The following is a 15,833-nucleotide window of genomic DNA, read 5'->3' as shown; positions in this document are numbered from 1 at the left end:
TATTACCAGCAGGACAGTGGGGTGGGAGGAGGTATTGTTTCACATTCTCTGTGTATATATAAAGTCTGCTGCAGTTTCCACGGTATGCATCTGATGAAGTGAGCTGTAGCTCACGAAAGCTCATGCTCAAATAAATTGGTTAGTCTCTAAGGTGCCACAAGTACTCCTTTTCTTTTTGCGAATACAGACTAACACGGCTGTTACTCTGAAACAAGGATAAGTAAGTAGTTCCTCCTTCAGTCCCATTCAATTCTTTGCTGAAAGTTCCAACAACTGTGTAAATTAATGCCAATGTTGTGTGACAGGGCCGGGCCAGATGGCTACAGGAGAGTTATAAAAGGCAGATATATTAACCCCAGGTTAAGTAGGTCCCTTTTCCCTGGGTAAGGTAGCAGGGAAGGTTCCAGAACACTCAGGAACTTTCTAGAACTAATTAAGGCAGGCAGGCTAATTAGGACACCTGTAGCAAATTGGGAAGCTGCTAGAATTAATTAAGGCTAATCGGGACATCTGGCTTAAAAAGGCTCTCACTCCAGTTAGTGAGGTGTGTACGAGGAGCTGGGAGCAAGAGGTGCAAGAAGCTGAAAGTGAGAAGGTGTACTACTGGAAGACTGAAAAGTACAAGCATTATCAGACATCAGGAGGAAAGTCATGTGGTGAGAATAAAGAAGGTATTAGGAGGAGGCTATGGGGAAGTAGCCCAGGGAGTTGTAGCTGTCACGCAGCTGTTACAAGAGCCACTGTAGACAGCTGCAATCCACAGGGCCCTGGGCTGGAACCCGGAGTAGAGGGTGGGCCCGGGTTCCCCCCATCCCTCCTTGATACTGGAGGAGTCGAACTGGACTGTGAGTTCCACCAGAGGGGAAGGTCTCTGGTCTGTTCCCCGATCCACTAGGTAGGCCAGCAGAGACTGTGGGGATTGTTCTCCTTCCTTTTCCCCATGCTGGCCAATGATGAGGTTATCTGAGTGAACAGCAGATTTGAGCCACAAAAGTGGCCAAATTGAGGGCTACTGTGAATCTCTGAGGCGAGCAAAATCGGCCAATAAGCGCAGGACCCACCAAGGTAGAGGAGGAACTTTGTCACAGCTGGTAGTTTTTCTGTTGTTGAACACTGTCCATTAAGCATTGGCTTGAAGACTCCACCTGATTTTTGCATGGCCATCAAGCAGTCATCAAAAGGTGATAATTCTTGGTCACTGCTGAACCAAAGAACCAGCCTCCAATGTCCACTCCCAGTCCTCTATAACCACTGCCTTTATAAACACACAAACAACCAGGAATTTCCAAAATGATTATGCTGGATTATACTGATTGTTTTCTGCTCTCTTTTAAATTTTGTTGAGGGAAAAACTCTAAATTTGTTTTGTATTCTTGTAAAAAATGTGTTATTCTCTTTGGGGAAAATGAAAATGCATTTTTCATTTATTTACCAGGTGAATAAGAATCTTATATTAAAGTTGGAAAACGTTGTGCAAGTAACTGAAGATACTATTGACAAACTAAATAAAAAAAAGGAAGAGCTGACGCACCTGTGGACAACATGGAAACTCCATATCAATCAAGTAAAGTCCATCAAACAAAAATGTTGGAAATTTAAAGAGCAATTTAAAAAAGTAAGTGAAACATATTTGAAGAAGATGGCTTTGGCAAACATTTCTGCATCATTAATAGTCTGAAATTATCACCTGTCAGTGGTTCTCTCACCATGTAATTCTGCAGATTATGAAAGAGAGATCACCCTATGGAATAGGTCCTTTAATATCCCCAACTTTATTTTCTGCTACTGTTGAATGAAACATGCCGAAAATTCTTCCTGTTTTTTCATTGTTTTGCAATATTTAATTGGTCGTAATTTCAAATTTTGAAACAGTTTCAGCCAGTTCTGTTTGCTGCATTAAACTGCTTGATTTTTCTAACATTTTTGTGTCATGCACACCATAAAATGCTGCTGAAGACAACATTTTGAGAACCACTGCTTTATATACTGCATAGCATTAACTTTGGGTGTGGGGAAGGACTCTGACACCGCTACCGAATTTTAAGCTTACAAATATTTTGTTGAAAGAGCCAGTGTTAGGGAAAAAAAGGTAGAATGCTTATAAATGTTATGGGTTTCTTCTTAGTTTTTTACAAGCACATTACAATTTTCTAATCATGTATTTGTACTGAAAAGAAGAGCATTTAAATGTACCTTCCCAGACAGCACACATTTATTTCTCTGGCATGATTGTGGCTGAATAGTTACTTCAGCTGTATTAATTACTTCCAGTAAATCAAATCCTAGTTCTGTGAATAAAGCCAGAGTAAATGGGCTATGGAGTGGTTAATGAGAAAAGGATTTTCTCTAGCCCAGGGGCAGATTGCAGATTACTTCAGCAGCTACAGTGATGGCTGCAGTCCACTATGCAACCAGTATCACATGTTTTAGCCAGGTTTCAGAGTAGCAGCCGTGTTAGTCTGTATCCGGAAAAAGAAAAGGAGGACTTGTGGCACCTTAGAGACTAACCAATTTATTTGAGCATAAGCTTTCGTGAGCTATAGCTCCCTTGATCAGATGCATTCAGTTCATCTGACTAATTGTTTATCCACTGATACCCCCAACCTAGTTATTGCTAAACCACTCTACAAGCTCTTGCAGAGAAAGCACTATGGGTTCCATTGTGCGTCGTTTTTCCAGCCTCCCTTCACCCCAGTGCATGTGAATCTCTCCAGCTACACTGTGCTTAGAGTCTTCAGTAGCCCTTCAGAATGTCAGAGGATTCGCACCAGATTGAGATTTATCATTTTAAAACAAATTTAGGACAGGCGGCAGCTTCCCTTTACATTATCTTTAGGATCTACCATTTTACAGGTGTACTATCACTCTGTGGAATTCTACTGACAGAATTTAGATGAATTTTTTTTTTACTTTATTTACAAAAATGAGCTTTTCAATGGAATGTAAATTGTTTAATGCAGATAAAAATGTACTCGTGTGTTGTGTCACTGTTTCTTTTAGACTGCTCATAACTTAATGATTCTTGAGGAGGGTCTCAGACCTGCTGCAGCAGTTGACCTTGGGAGTAACTTTCAGATTCTCTTAGAACTACAACAAAAATTTAACCAAATGAAACAACAGTTTCAGGTGAGAAATTGGTGAGATCCAAAGTGAAAGAAAGTTCTTTGCAAATCCCTGATCCTACAAAGAGTTACATTTACATTGAGTTCAGTGGGGCTGTGCACAGGAAAAAGTCTTTGCAGGATTAGGCTTTACATTTTATACTCTATGTAGGGTTGTGTATGCAAACTGTCTTTTGTGGTGCGTTAACTCCTCAGAATGTCACCTACAATTTTAGCTGCAAATTGGGAATGATGCACAAGGAAAGGCTGGATATACAGAAGAAAAACTAGTCCAGTGCACAAGGGCAAAAAAAGGACATCCCAGCTCCGTGCTTGGGGAGTAGCAGAACTGCTTGGGGGCTGGAGTGTTTCTGTACATGAGCTTCTTACCTCCTCCACATTACAGCTCCTGATTCCAGGAAAGTCTCTCTGTCTCCCATTCCTCTAATTCATGCTCTGCAGGCTTGAGTCCCACCTGTCATGCCTTCCAGCATCCAGAAGACCTCCATGCTTCCTAGCACAGCACCCCTATTTGCCACCTCTAAACTCCAGATCCTAGGTGACATTCATCTGTGAAGTCTCTTGTATCCAACGAGTTAATATCAATCTGACAATGAGAAAGGAGTGTCGATACTACAGGAAGATCCCTTTTCATTGTATATTGTTTGCTACAGTTCTTGACCTTGCTAGAATCCTGAAGTACAGGGGAAATTGAAAATGTGGGGAACAAAAAACTTGATTGTCCACAGCTCAAAATGCAGATCTGGTCCAGACTTTCCTAACTGTAGGGGTTTATGGATCTGAGGTTTTGGTTCAGATCCATTTCTAAAAAGTTCAGGTTCACTTCTAGAAATGAGGAAAGATTCAGAAAAGCATGGAGAAGAGGATGGCATTTTTTTTTCTAAGACAGTTTCCCCATCCCTAATTTACATTTGATGAAATAATACATGAAAAGTAATTCCTGCAAATCTGAGTAATTTATTGCATTTATTTGCTAGCAACTAACTGCTGAGGTTGAATACACAGTAAAATTATCAGAATTGCTGAGCCTAAAAGGAGTTCCTGTTAAAGAAAATTCTGAGAAGGTAAATGAGCTTACTCATCTTCAGCAGAGGATAAAAGAAAGGTTGACAGAATATGATGAAATTTTCAACAAGTCAGTCAAATTCCATCATGTCAAAGAACAAGTAAGTATAATAATCTTTATCCTTAAAAATATATACCTTTTTCCTGTTGCAACTAATTTCTTTTTGTTTCTGGTACTACCTGTCATCTTTGTTTTGCCCCAAACTAAAAACATTTACCCACCTGTGGGACTGAACTGAAACTCTGGATCTGAAATCCTCTGAAACCTGGTGAGCTCAAACTCTGGATCTAAATCACAAATTCTGTGCCTCGGACCTATCCCTCCACATTTTATTATGTCAACATATGATGATGAGGAAGGGAATCGTGTAACTTCCTTTAACAAATTATTTCAAACATATTCCAGCTGGAATGGCTTGTAAAATCAGGAGAACTGGAGATTCCTGAAACAAGTGAGATCCCTGATGATGCACACCAAGCTAAAGCCCACCTTGCTAATACTCAGGAAAAACATGCGCATATTGGACATCTATATAAACTGGCTCTTACCCTAGGAGTGGACAGCCTTTCTGCAGTGCAGCATTCTGTAAGTAAAACCTGAATGATCAGTAAATTTAGCATTGCATATTATAGCCTGAAGCATTAGAGCTATCTGACTGACTTCTTGATGTGCATACAACTCATTAATGCCCTGGGAAAAAAGTAATTCATAGCATTAATAACTCTTCTAAAAGAGGGCAGAAAAAATAGAAAGCAAAATGGTTAAGCATTTTCACACTTATGTTTTTAAAATGTATTTTTAATGTAGTGACTCTGATTTGTCTGCAGATTTTTCTTTTGCATCAAACTAAAAGAAGTCTTCAACAGTGGAGCTTACTGTTCAGCAGTCCCACTAACTTTATGAATCATTGTGGTGCAGAGAAAACATGTTTAGTTTTTCAGAAATCTCACTATTTTGTTTTTGGCTTTTGGTTTGTTTTTAAATTATGAGTTCTGTGAATACATTCAATGTTGGAGGGAGGAGACGGAAAATCTGCTTTCCTGCTCCCTGATATTCTTTGTGCAGATCTGGTCCTAATAGCTGATTTCTTGACAGCTGCTAAAGTATGTAAGTTTTAGACTCCTGCTACTTTTTAGAGGTGGTTTTGCATCCATATTCTTTTATAAACAAATTATGGTGAAAGAACAAACAGGGAACTATAATAAAAATGTCATCCTATTATTGGATTCTAGCCTTCCTCCAGAGACTCATTTTCCCAGTGAAATTGGGTATTGTTTTAGGAAAGCATTATTCCTTCCTAGCAAGATTGTCACGTGCCCTATATATTTGTGCAAGGGAAGAAAGGGAGCACAAAGCACTCCCATGCTCCCCCTCCACACATTGTCCACGTTACCAGTCTGCACATGGGAGGGAGGGAGCAGGCTCTAAGGCACCACTACTCCCCATAAACAGAGGAGAGGGGACTGGCCAGAACCTGGGGGCACCAGGGCAGGAATTGCAACTCTGAACCACAGTTCCTGTCCTAGACTGTTTATGGGGTGGTGCAACCATATTTCCCCTTTCTATAGGCTAGGAGCAATGTCTTAATCTAGCCCTTAATGGTTAATGTTACCCACACTGGCATATAAAATTATTCCAGAGAAAGAGTATCTTTTTAATTGACCAAGTCTAAGATAAAGCAGAAACATTTTCCGTATTTTAAACCCTAAGCAATGTCATAAGAGTTAGGCGTTTGCTATGTTGTGTAGGCAGCAGATCCAGCTCATAATTTATTTCATTTTCTATTGTCTGGGTACACCGCAAGAAGGACAGGAGACTTTTTATGGGTTTTAATCAGGCCGCAACTTTATTATATATAGATGTCTGGGACTACCTGGCAGATAAAGTGTACGGTGAAGGCAAATCCATCCTTATTCAAATCAATTCTCCGGGGCTTCCACCAGCCCCTCTTTGTTTCCATCCAGGTCCCCCAGCCGACCCATGGCTTGGACCTTACCATCCATCACCCTCATAAGAAGGTTAAGGAGGGCTATGAAAACGGGGGGGGGTTGGCTACCTGCCGTACCAATCAGGGGAGTCCCCAACCCCCTCCCCTGTTCTATTCCTTTATCCAGTACCTCCCTTTAAGTCCTTTACCAGGCCATTTATCTGGTCACTGGCTGCCCTCCCTATGGAGTAACTGCACTGAACATCTGCCAAAAGGAGACACCAGCAATTTGCTTGGCTGCCTCACCCCAAGCCCCGCCGGGCTCCCAGACATCTCCAAAGGGCCTCCTGCCTAGAAGCCCTACTGGGGAGAAAGAACCCATTGTCCTATGTATGATCATCAAGGGGCACCAGCAGCTGCTTTGGCCTTGACCCAGTACTGCAACAACCACCCTCCACGGAGGGCTGCATAGGCAACCCCTTCTCTGGATCCTTGAATTGACAAAACTCCTTAAAAGAAAACAAAATAAACAACTTGTAAGTTGGAGCCAAAAATCTCCATTTTGCTGACCACATCACATTCCGAGGTTCCAGAGAGCCAGTCGCATCTGCTCGGGTTCACTGCTAGTGTCTGGTGCAAGCTCACAAAATCTCTCAAACTGGAAACAAGACAAGGCGTCTGCTATGCCGTTATCCATGCCCGGCACGTGCTTTGAAGAAAAACAGAAGTTGAAGGTTAAGCATTGTAGAACAAATGCCCTTACCAACTTCATAATCCTGTGTGATCTGGAAGTTTGGCGATTGATAACCTGTACCACTGCCATGATGTTGCACCAGAAACGCACCCTTTAATTAGCCAGCTCCAATCCCCAGATCACCTCTGCAACTAAAATGGGGGAAAATTCGAAGAAGATAATGTCACCCAACCCCATTTTGTGTCCAGGCAGTGGACCATTTTTGTGCATACTGTTTGCCTTGATAAAACACCCCAAAACCTGCGCCCCTTGCCACATCCGAGTGGATTTTTAACCCCCTTTGTAATAACCGTTCCTCCCTCCACGACACCCTATTAAATCAACTCAGAAAACTTTCCCACTTCAATTGACTAAGTCTAAGATAAAGCAGAAACATTTTCTGTATTTTAAACCCTAAGCAATGTCATAAGAGATAGACATTTGCTATGTTGTGTAGGCAGCACATCCAGCTCATAATTATTTCACTTTCTACTCTCTCTTTTTTTTTTAGAACTGCTTTAATATTTCTGTAAAGACTCTACAGCAGGAGCTTGCTACTCTGGAGTGTGACAGCATTAACTGGAGAACCAAAGCAGATAAGTATGAGGAGGAACTGTCACACAACTTCCAGTACTGCACAAGTAGAGAAGAGATAAATGAGGTCTGGTGAAAAGAACAGATTAAATTACTAAAAGCTGTTGTGTGCTATAATGTGTGTTACGGCTTAGGTATTCCCACAAATACCACATACATATACAGTAAAGTAGATTTTCATCTTACCAGCAGCCCTTGATCCACATACAAGCAGTAAAATCTATGGCCTATGTTTAAAATCCAAGCCTGTGTTCAAATCTACGTGAAGCTACCATGCTGACATTAATGGCTTTCACACAAAAAAAAGAGGGATGCAAATATAGCATCTGCACTTTCTCAGGTTCAGATGTGCAGCATAGCTCTTATCTAAATCTGGTTCAGTTCAGTTGCTAGGGTTTATAAATGTCTTTAAAGTAAAGCCTCAAGCAAATGCAGTATTTTATGTATCACGTAGCTTTACTGTTGTTCCTCACGTTAAAAAGAATTATCGGCATTCTAATTAGAGGTTTAAATGTGATCTGCAAAGGATTTTTTAAATGATTTTTTACCAACCCCTCCTTTTTTAATTATGTATAAACAAGACCAGAAGGTATTCATTAAAAAAAGACAAAACAAAACACTTAGTCATTTTTTACTTTAGAAATATCAGAATGTCACATCTGATCTTCCCTGAGTCTTGGAGGAATTTTGGGGGCCTCGGCTATGTGGTTTGACACCTTAAATTGCAGCAGTGTTGAGAATTTAACAGGACATCCTTTCAGCCAAGTGTTCATTAGGCACTGAAGTAAAATCAAAACATAGAAAGGAGGAAAAAAAAAAAACATTAACCAGTCTGACTAAAAGTCACTTAGCCTATCAATTGATCCATTTTTAATCTTTATCTCTTGTGATAGCAGAATGTCATTATTTTGCCAGTCACCATAGCATCTTCCAGGGTAGAAATATCTTGGATTTTGAACATAAAAAGCAAATTTTCATTATTTCATTTTATTTTTAACAAAACCTTTCAGGCTTTCTTTATACACCACAAAGAAACTAAAGGGACATAAGATCCATGTATTTTCCCCTGGCAGGTCACCTTTAACAGAGTCAACAAAACAAATTTAAGGTTCACATTTCCAATGTGCTGTATTACAGTTAGCTCTTTTAAAATAACATACATGCTGCTTTGAAAACTTTTATGCTGTGTTCAGTTCTGGGCACCCTACTTAGATTGGAAGCTCCTTGTGGCAGGGGCCCAGCTCTTTGTTATGTTTGTACAGCACCTAGCACAATAGGGTACTATTCCATGGTTCGGGCTCCTAGACACTATAGTAATACAAATACCACTAATAAATAATAACAATAAAATATCCTTGCCTATTTAGCAGAAATAGTGGTTCAATTATAAACAACAAAAATGAATAGAGGTTTGATAGATAGATTGAAAGGACTGTTTAGTTTAAACTGAGAATGAATAAGAGGGGACAAGAAAGAGTATGCATACTAATTAATGGTATAGAAAAGATAAACGGGGCACTCATATTTACCCTGTTCTCATCAAACAGGAACATGGTAACATTTAAAACCAATGAATGAAAAACCTCTTTGACACTACATGTTATAGAGGTCAAGAAGGTTAGGATTTTAAAAATGGGTCATCCACTTAATGTAGATAATGAGAACATCCACAGTTCGTTGGGTAGCAGTCAGAGCAAAAATCAAAATTAGGAAGAAATTGACATAGGTTGAAATAGGTTAATTGAAATAGGTTAATCCATAATTGTCCATTTAAGGGAATCATGTACATTTCTCAGAAGGGCTGGTTGAAAATTTTCCATTGAACTGTTTTTTCAGCAGAAAATTGGGTTTTTGATTAAACAGGGATTTTTTATTTAAAATGCCTACTTTTCAGGGAGAATTTCAGTGGTGTTATTGAAAAACGGAATGCCCCCAAACTGAAATATTTTGATTCTGAAGTAACACTGTGGTGCCTCATAATAGTCGTAGTTTGGATGCCTCATGCTCCCAGTCTCTTCTGTGGGTCAGGTTCTCCCCCTGGACTTCATCCCCCATGATCCACTGCAGTCAACTGCCAGTATGAACCACCTCTCTTCATTGTGGGGCAGGGGAAACTGGGGTACCTCATGGGAAATGTAGTCTGACCAGGGAGCCCATTCTAGAGAGGAGAATGGGAGCACAAAGCATCGCAGCAGCATTTCACAAACAAAATATTCTAGGTTTCAGCCAAAATTTCTGATTTCAGTTTTCGACTGAAAACTGAAGATTATCTGCAGGGGGAAAAAAACATTTTCTAAACAGCTCTGCATCTAAGACCTGCCAGAGAGAGGTTATTGGACTAGATGGACGTCTGGTTTCATTCTTATGTTCCTAGGATTCTGCAGTGATCATAGTAATGGCAGAGGGGATGTGATTCCCTGCTAAGTAAAATGATATTTCTATTTATTTACTCTTTGGATTACCCAGAGAGAGCATGAGCAAGAGAGAAATTACTTTCATGCTCCTCTGTCCCCAAAACCTAAATGAAATAAATGTTGGTGCACTTGTTACTCACCGGTTTCAGAGTAACAGCCATGTTAGTCTGTATTCGCAAAAAGAAAAGGAGTACTTGTGGCACCTTAGAGACTAACCAATTTATTTGAGCATAAGCTTTCGTGAGCTACAGCTCACTTCATCGGATGCATACTGTGGAAAATACAGAAGATGTTTGTTTTTATACACACAAATCATGAAAAAAAGGTTTCACTACAAAAGGTTTTCTCTCCCCCCACCCCACTCTCCTGCTGGTAATAGCTTATGTAAAGTGATCACTCTCCTTACAATGTGTATGATAATCAAGGTGGGCCATTTCCAGCACAAATCCAGGGTTTAACAAGAACGTCTGGGGGGGGGGGGGGTAGGAAAACAAGGGGAAATAGGTGACCTTGCATAATGACTTAGCCACTCCCAGTCTCTATTCAAGCCTAAGTTAATTGTATCCAATTTGCAAATGAATTCCAATTCAGCAGTCTCTCGCTGGAGTCTGGATTTGAAGTTTTTCTGTTGTAATATCGCAACTTTCATGTCTGTAATCACGTGACCAGAGAGATTGAAGTGTTCTCCGACTGGTTTATGAATATTATAATTCTTGACATCTGATATGTGTCCATTTATTCTTTTATGTAGAGACTGTCCAGTTTGACCAATGTACATGGCAGAGGGGCATTGCTGGCATATGATGGTATATATCACATTGGTAAATATGCAGGTGAACGAGCCTCTGATAGTGTGGCTGATGTTATTAGGCCCTGTGATGGTGTCCCCTGAATAGATATCTGGGCACAGTTGGCAACGGGCTTTGTGGCAAGGCTAGGTTCCTGGGTTAGTGGTTCTGTTGTGTGGTATGTGGTTGCTGGTGAGCATTCACTTCAGGTTGGGGGGCTATCTGTAGGCAAGGACTGGCCTGTCTCCCAAGATTTGTGAGAGTGTTGGGTCATCCTTCAGGATAGGTTGTAGATCCTTGATAATGCGTTGGAGGGGTTTTAGTTGGGGGCTGAAGGTGACGGCTAGTGGCGTTCTGTTATTTTCTTTGTTAGGCCTGTCCTGTAGTAGGTGACTTCTGGGAACTCTTCTGGCTCTATCAATCTGTTTCTTCACTTCCGCAGGTGGGTATTGTAGTTGTAAGAATGCTTGATAGAGATCTTGTAGGTGTTTGTCTCTGTCTGAGGGGTTGGAGCAAATGCAGTTGTATAGCAGAGCTTGGCTGTACACAATGGATCGTGTGGTGTGGTCAGGTGAAAGCTGGAGGCATGTAGGTAGGAATAGCGGTCAGTAGGTTTCCAGTATAGGGTGGTGTTTATGTGACCATCGTTTATTAGCACTGTTGTGTCCAGGAAGTGGATCTCTTGTGTGGACTGGACCAGGCTGAGGTTGATGGTGGGATGGAAATTGTTGAAATCATGGTAGAATTCCTCAAGGGCTTCTTTTCCATGGGTTCAGATGACGAAGATGTCATCAATATAGCGCAAGTAGAATAGGGGCGTTAGGGGACGAGAGCTGAGGAAGCGTTGTTCTAAGTCAGCCATAAAAATGTTGGCATACTTTGGGGCCATGCCGGTACCCATAGCAGTGCCGCTGATTTGACGATATACATTGTCCCCAAATGTAAAATAGTTATGGGTAAGGACAAAGTCACAGAGTTCAGCCACCAGGTTAGCCGTGACATTATCGGGGATAGTGTTCTTGACGGCTTGTAGTCCATCTTTGTGTGGAATGTTGGTGTAGAGGGCTTCTACATCCATAGTGGCCAGGATGATGTTATCAGGAAGATCACCGATGGATTGTAGTTTCCTCAGGAAGTCAGTGGTGTCTCGAAGGTAGCTGGGAGTGCTGGTAGCGTAGGGTCTGAGGAGGGAGTCTACATAGCCAGACAATCCTGCTGTCAGGGTGCCAATGCCTGAGATGATGGGGCGCCCAGGATTTCCAGGTTTATGGATCTTGGGTAGTAGATAGAATATCCCAGGTCGGGGTTCCAGGGGTGTCTGTGCGGATTTGATCTTGTGCTTTTTCAGGGAGTTTCTTGAGCAAATGCTGTAGTTTCTTTTGGTAACTCTCAGTGGCATCAGAGGGTAATGGCTTGTACAAAGTGGTGTTGGAGAGCTGCCGAGCAGCCTCTTGTTCATATTCCGACCTATTCATGATGACAACAGCACCTCCTTTGTCAGCTTTTTGATTATGATGTCAGAGTTGTTTCTGAGGCTGTGGATGGCATTCTGCACGGCTGAGGTTACGGGGCAAGTGATGCTGCTTTTCCACAATTTCAGCCCGTGCACGTCGGCGGAAGCACTCTATGTAGAAGTCCAGTCTGCTATCTCGACCTTCAGGAGGAATCCACCTAGAATCCTTCTTTTTGTAGTGTTGGTAGGGAGGTCTCTGTGGATTAGTATGTTGTTCAGAGGTGTGTTGGAAATACTCCTTGAGTCGGAGATGTCGAAAATAGGATTCTAGGTCACCACAGAACTGTATCATGTTCGTGGGGGTGAAGGGGCAGAAGGAGAGGCCCCGAGATAGGACAGCTGCTTCTGATGGGCTAAGAGTATAGTTGGATAGGTTAACAATATTGCTGGGTGGGTTGAGGGAACCATTGCTGTGGCCCCTTGTGGCATGTAGTAGTTTAGAAAGTTTAGTGTACTTTTTCTTTTGTAGAGAAGCAAAGTGTGTGTTGTAAATGGCTTGTCTAGTTTTAGTAAAGTCCAGCCATGAGGAATTTTGTGTGGAAGGTTGTTTTTTTATGAGAGTATCCATTTTTGAGAGCTCATTCTTTATCTTTCCCTGTTTGCTGTAGAGGATGTTGATCAGGTGGTTCCACAGTTTCTTTGAGAGCGTGTGGCACAAGCTGTCAGCATAGTCTGTGTGGTATGTAGATTGTAATGGATTTTTTACCTTCAGTCCTTTTGGTACGATGTCCATATCTTTGCATTGGGAAAGGAAGATGATGTCTGTCTGTACAAGTTTTTTCATGCAGTTGATAGATTTCCACTCCATACAGCTAAATGCAGTACCTTGCATAATGACAGGTTTCAGAGTAACAGCCATGTTAGCCTGTATTTGCAAAAAGAAAAGGAGTACTTGTGGCACCTTAGAGACTAACCAATTTATTTGAGCATAAGCTTTCGTGAGCTACGGCTCACTGCATCGGATGCATACTTGGGGGGAGAGAAAACCTTTTGTAGTGATAAACACCCATTTTTTCATGATTTGTGTGTATAAAAACAAACATCTTCTGTATTTTCCACAGTATGCATCCAATGAAGTGAGCTGTAGCTCACAAAAGCTTATGCTCAAATAAATTAGTTAGTCTCTAAGGTGCCACAAGTACTCCTTTTCGTTTTGTTACTCACCAGTACTCTTGAGCAGCTGCTTTGCAAAATACAGTCAACCCATTAGGTTCTCAAACCTAATGGAAACCCCCTGTAAAAATAATTACACGGTATATTTTCAATTAAGGCATAAAAGTAGCTGGGAAAGTAGATAGGCATTAACCCACTCAGTCAATCACCCAATGGCCTAACTGAATGTTGATTTTAATATAACTGAAATAATGCTAAATAGCCCCTTTGATGCCTTTGTCTTTAATCAGTTTCCATTTCCGTTATTACTTAGCTCAGAGGATGTTTCCTGTACAAATGCTTAGATAATTGTACCTGAATACATGTTAATCCATTGCCAATTTTCTTCATTAAACATTTAAAACTAAATCTACATAGATACCAAGTAAATGAATGGCACTGAATTAGTTCAAGAGGGTAAAAGTTGTGAGTTTTTTCTTAAGAGTTTTAAAATAGTGCAATTTATTATTTTAAAATGTATTTATTAAACATCAGTAGTAAGGCTGATATTATTCTTAACAACAAGCACACATGAACAAATACTAGTTCCTTTGCTATCTACCACATGTAAGTCAGTAAACATTTCACTTAATCTGTCAGTATCAGGAAGCAGTTGTTAGTGCCTGTCAAACAGTACAGTAACAGCAACCACCTAACCTAATTATTTGCAGTTTACCAATCGGCAACATCACATTTCAAATGTAAATTCAAAACAGTTTGTGATCAGCAGTTTTAGACCCTACTGTAAACACTTATGCACATGCTTAATTTTAGTGTGACAAGTTTAACCATGTGTGTAAAGCTAGTCACTGGTCTACTAGTAAAGGATCAATGCTCCTTTAAAACGCAGGGAAACAATTTTATGTTCAGATGTGTAAAATATGCAACAGTCTTGCAGACAAAACAAAGACATTTGTTTCTTTTTTGTTTCTTTTTAAAGAGCGCTTGCAAAGGCAAAAACAAGAGCTCATGCCCTGTATGCTTTTGTAATGTCTGAAGCAGGTGTCAAGGTCTTTTATCCCCCTTACCTGCCTACTTGGGCTACCGTGCACAAGAAGGGGGCACAGCCCCTACAGGGCTACTGCTCTTCTGTCTACATGGGGGGCAGAGAAAGGATACAGGCAGAGCTTTGCCTTGTCTCCCATCCGCACCCCTCCACACTTCCCAAGTGCATCAGCCAGTATAGTTGAGCCAGTCCAGCCAGGGAAGTAAGTTGTGCTAGATATAGGGCTACCCTCAACAAAGGAGAGCCAGGATCGAATTGTGACTCACTGATATGCTTCTAGGATAGTGCAACTATGTGCTGCCCTTACTCAGACCTTGTGATAACTCCAGGATGTAGCCCTGTGTTTAGCTAATGCACATGAAATTAAAAATGACTTAATTCTTTTTGCAAATTGACCTTTGCAACAAAAAGACCTTTCTCAGCAGGGAATAATTTTGCAAACCACCTTGCAGATAATCTGTACTGTAATGTACCTTGAACTGAGCCTCACCCCTCCCCAAGCCCCCATTTTGTTATATTCCTCAAATTTATAGGAAGGTATACTTTGGTGCTTGGGGCTCATCCTACAAGGTGCTTAGCACTCCTGAGGGGTACGGAGCACCCTCATTCCTCCTGAAGTCAGTAGGAGCTGAGGGTTCTCAGCACCTTGCCTACTTGACAAGATTCCAATGATAAATTGAAGGGTATCTTTTTCCTCTCCCCACCTTCTAGCCAGCTTTGCTTCTGTTTATTCCTTTGTCTCTATCCCTTTGAAAATCTCTTTTCAACCACCTTCCCCTCTTGCCTATTTTCATACCCAGACTACAGGAGTGAAAAAGGAGAGGAGAATGCCTCATTGAAGTGCCTCCGGAAGAATCTTGGACATGGATGAAAATGTTTTTCTTAAACTTTAAAGTTAACAAAAACATTTTTAAAGCAGCTTTATGTCCTGCTTTTAGTGTTTGTTTGTTTTGTGCTTCTTGTGTGATAAGTCTTAGCAAGTGGTAGCAGCCATCCCCCTCCTCCACCATCATTCTCCACCTATGACACAGGAGACTATAGTTAGGAACAGCTGCATGAATAAGGACTATGAGACTATGGTCAGATCACTAAGTGATAAAGTTCCATTAAACCAGCAGGCTGAAATCATGTAGGTATTTGGAGGAAAAGTTCTTTTAGCAATTTCACATTACATTTTGCAGTAAATGGGTGAAGAACTGAGATAAGGTTAGATTTCTCTGCTTCTAAATATTCAGAGCTGTATACTGCCCTCAATGAGAGCATGCAGTTGCTGATGTCAATAGTAGTTGTTTGCATGTATCGATAGGGAGCAGTGTATGGTCCTGAGTTTGAGCTGGTTTTCCACTGAGGTTGAGAGAGAAGAGTGACAGCAGCTGCAGACCTTTGACACATGAACCATCTTATCTGAAACAAGGCGATCGCATTTCACATACCCATAGTGCTATGAGGAGAGCCTCTGTCCTTATAAATGATTAGTAGTGTACGGGTATAAGCTCTGAAAGTAAACCAAAATAAACT

At 41.0% G+C, this 15,833-nt stretch overlaps 1 protein-coding gene across 1 annotated transcript in view; it reads left to right on the top strand.

Annotated features, from left to right (window-relative positions):
• Nucleotides 1-15,833, top strand: part of CCDC141 (coiled-coil domain containing 141) — a 141,765-nt gene that overhangs the window by 100,912 nt on the left and 25,020 nt on the right. The window contains exons 13-17 of the mRNA XM_077830395.1: nt 1,436-1,615; nt 3,001-3,126; nt 4,100-4,288; nt 4,594-4,773; nt 7,360-7,509. Coding sequence (XP_077686521.1) covers nt 1,436-1,615; nt 3,001-3,126; nt 4,100-4,288; nt 4,594-4,773; nt 7,360-7,509 — 825 coding nt within the window. The remainder of the gene's footprint in view (nt 1-1,435; nt 1,616-3,000; nt 3,127-4,099; nt 4,289-4,593; nt 4,774-7,359; nt 7,510-15,833) is intronic.

The sequence above is a fragment of the Eretmochelys imbricata genome, chromosome 11, assembly GCF_965152235.1.
Source record: "Eretmochelys imbricata isolate rEreImb1 chromosome 11, rEreImb1.hap1, whole genome shotgun sequence".
NCBI lineage: Eukaryota > Metazoa > Chordata > Testudines > Cheloniidae > Eretmochelys > Eretmochelys imbricata.
Note: the sequence above shows the minus strand (reverse complement) of the source record. Positions and strands in the feature narration are given on the sequence as shown.